Consider the following 3,117-nt stretch of genomic DNA (forward strand, 5'->3'; position numbering starts at 1 on the left):
AAGTACAACTAAAACAAACTACCTAGATCATGGTAATGGCTATGTCTTTAGGTCTCTACCAATAAACATGAATAGTTAATCTAGTCCAAGGTGATTTATATATATGTTTTGCTATAAATCCATATGATGTACCCATTTAAAGCCTAAATCTAGAAAAGTTTAAATTTGAATTGTATGTATATGATAGGATTTGATAACATCTACTAGGATCTTTACCAATTCAAATCCTAGTCATGGCCCAAATTTGATGTCAATTATACTTTTATTATGATCTTCATGGCATGCAAACATATTTGTGTGTATCTCCTAGATCATGGTTTGTCATCAATGAAAGGCTCCATCTTAGCCACCAAATTTGCCCACCTTTAGCACCATGTCTAGCTAGATTAACTTCCACATTGGTTGGTTAATACCTCTATTTGCATGGAGTTTTGAAGAAGCCATAATGCATATTACTCATTTGCATTTGTGCATATTCCCCAAATCAAATCCAATTAGATATGCTCTCTTAATGGTTAGGTGAAAAATATATCAGTAACCAAAATAATCTTTTCTCACACACGGTGATTTGTAAGGTATTCTCGTGTTGAACATGAATACCAATTCAGAGTTCTCATCATTCTTCATGAAAGGTTTCATAATTCAAAGGGTCAATTTATCGTAAATCAAGTTCATAATGTGAAAGTGTCATGTAACAAGAAAATTGATAATCCTTGGAAGTATTAGTTATTAGTTATGAAAACGAGCTAATTCTTGAATGGATTTACCTTAACCCTTAAAATTATGTCAAAAGGTTGAAACATGACCTATCAGGGCTTACTACAATCAATTATGCTAATGTCATCCCTTAGATAGTGGCTAATAAAGTTTTTATACGTAAGAATGTAGATGATTTCTTCAAGACATGCTCATTTTGCTAGAGACGATTTGGAATTTCATTTACTTTTAGTGCTAATTCTTAAAATGAGCTAATATTTCTTGCATATCTTTTATAGTTGTTAGCCATACAAAAGTACTTGAAGCAACAAATGTTGCACAAAGATTTAGTTTTGAAGACATTCGGATGGCGACAAACAATTTCACAACAATCCTCGGTAAGGGTGGTTTTGGCATTGTATATAAGGGCATTCTGACGAATGGAGTTGTTGTAGCAGTTAAAGTTTTATCTAATGCATCACACCAGGGAGTAGAAGAATTTCTCAATGAGGTATTTGAAAAAATGGATTTTCCAATATTCTTTCGGAGTGATCAATAAAATGCACATCTACACCATTCTATACATTTACTTCATTTTTTATTCGTGACTTGTACAGAGATAGTAGAAATCTTAGTGAAAGCTTGTTAATTTGTTGTTTTTTCATAACATTTTGACTATAGGTCACTCTTCTATCTCGAGTGCATCATAAGAACCTTGTGGAGTTGGTAGGATATTGTATTGACAATAACTTGATGCTCGTTTATGAATTTATGTCGGAGGGATCATTTTTTGATGCTCTTTTTGGTAAGTATCATAACACCTCTAAAATATGCCATCATCATATGTAGTATGTACATAAGGTAACACAATAAGAGATCATAACATTATTTTTTATATTAGTCATGATGTGTTAACTGATTATAGTTTTGTATAAATAATAATTCATTGAAATGTGTTTGATGAAAAACAATGAAGGCAAAGCACGGACAACGTCCTTAAAGTGGAGAGAGAGATTGCAAATTTTGTTAGATGCTGGTCAAGGTAAAAAATTTAGTCAAATTAACATTTGGTCAATTGTATATGTATGAGTGTATGTGTGCTTTTATGGTACATATTTGAAACTTTTCAAGTATCTAATCTCATCTTAAAAGATATTGCTTGTAGGGCTTGCTTATCTACACAATGGATGCAACTCTCTAATAATCCACAGGGATGTCAAGAGTAGTAACATTTTGTTAACCAAAAGGTTAGAGGGAAAAATGTCTGATTTTGGTATATCAAGGCTACAAGCCAATGGTGACGACTTCACAACAAGGTTGATCGGAAGCATGGGATATTTGGATCCTGAGTAAGTTTTCATTTATTCCATTTATGCATACAATTTTTTTAGAAGTTAGCATTTTAAATCATCTAAAGTTAATTAGCACAACAATTTGCAGTAGATTTTGATGTGAGGAGTAAAACTTGAAGTTTATCTCGTGAATGTAATTTGTGAAAAAACGAATTATTTACTCAAAATCATGACTTCTTTCAATGTCCTTTTAAACTAGGTATGCATTGACGTTGAGATTGACAGAAAAAGTTGATGTATATAGCTTTGGGGTAGTTCTCTTTGAAGCTATGTGTGGTCAACTTCCTTTAATAAGAGACACAAAAATAGGGAATACTGACATTCAGATATCCCAATGGGTAATCATCATTTATACCATTATATTTGAGCTTAGGGAACATTTGTTTTAGATTACAAAAGTAATTTTGGTTTTGAGTGCTTTAGGTGAAACCATACTATGAGCAAGGTGAAATAGAAAAAGTTGTCGACAAAAGACTTGGCAATGAGTACAATGTATCATCTATATGGAAAGTGGCAGAGATTGCAATGGCATGTGTCCAATATGAGGGGAGCACACGACCTACTATGAATATTGTTTGTAGTGAATTGATGGACGCCATAAGATTAGAATCTGGTTATGTTGGAGTTTCACCTACCACAACAGGAGAATTTTTCCCTTCAACAGAAGTGCAAGCTCGATGAACTAATATAAAGTCATAATGACAAATGATTATTATCTTATTGTATTTTTTATTTATTCATTGAATAAATTTCCCTTTTGCAAGCGACGAGAAAATTTCATGTCTGTACCTTGCAATGGAAGAACTATGGATTTTCCTGATGTGAAATAACCCAAATTATGTTTGTATATATGTGATGAAGCATGCTTACTTATAGCAATGGGCCCGGTTTGGTTCGATTTCTTGGCCTTGAAACCAAACCAAACTGTTTACGGAAATTTTAGAACCAAACCAAACTGGTTTATCAAAAATCAAAACCAAACCAAATCACTTTTTTGAGATATTGATTATCATACATATTATGGATTTATGTGAGAAAATCATCATAAATTTGGTCATTATACTTATTA

The 3,117-nt window shown here is 32.4% G+C and overlaps 1 protein-coding gene across 1 annotated transcript; it reads left to right on the plus strand.

The window, feature by feature from the left end:
• Nucleotides 1-6: 6 nt before the first annotated feature.
• Nucleotides 7-2,897, plus strand: LOC147847126 (putative leucine-rich repeat receptor-like protein kinase At2g19210). The gene is made up of 7 exons (XM_087339536.1): nucleotides 7-32; nucleotides 996-1,207; nucleotides 1,378-1,501; nucleotides 1,673-1,738; nucleotides 1,862-2,045; nucleotides 2,248-2,386; nucleotides 2,472-2,897. Exons 2-7 carry the CDS (start codon nucleotides 1,064-1,066, stop codon nucleotides 2,727-2,729), a joined length of 915 nt encoding a protein of 304 aa, XP_087195662.1. The 5' UTR covers nucleotides 7-32; nucleotides 996-1,063; the 3' UTR covers nucleotides 2,730-2,897.
• The last annotated feature ends 220 nt before the right edge of the window (nucleotides 2,898-3,117 follow it).

Source organism: Azolla caroliniana, unplaced genomic scaffold, assembly GCF_043228905.1.
Source record: "Azolla caroliniana isolate FFs.n. ecotype wild unplaced genomic scaffold, voAzoCaro1.0.p SCAF_1494, whole genome shotgun sequence".
NCBI lineage: Eukaryota > Viridiplantae > Streptophyta > Polypodiopsida > Salviniales > Salviniaceae > Azolla > Azolla caroliniana.

Coding starts and splice junctions, on each gene's coding strand:
- LOC147847126 (XM_087339536.1), top strand. CDS start 1,064: ATGGCGACAAACAATTTCACAACAATCCTCGGTAAGGGTGGTTTTGGC. Junction 1,502..1,672: donor ATTTTTTGATGCTCTTTTTG/GTAAGTATCATA, acceptor AAAACAATGAAG/GCAAAGCACGGACAACGTCC. Junction 2,387..2,471: donor ACATTCAGATATCCCAATGG/GTAATCATCATT, acceptor TGAGTGCTTTAG/GTGAAACCATACTATGAGCA.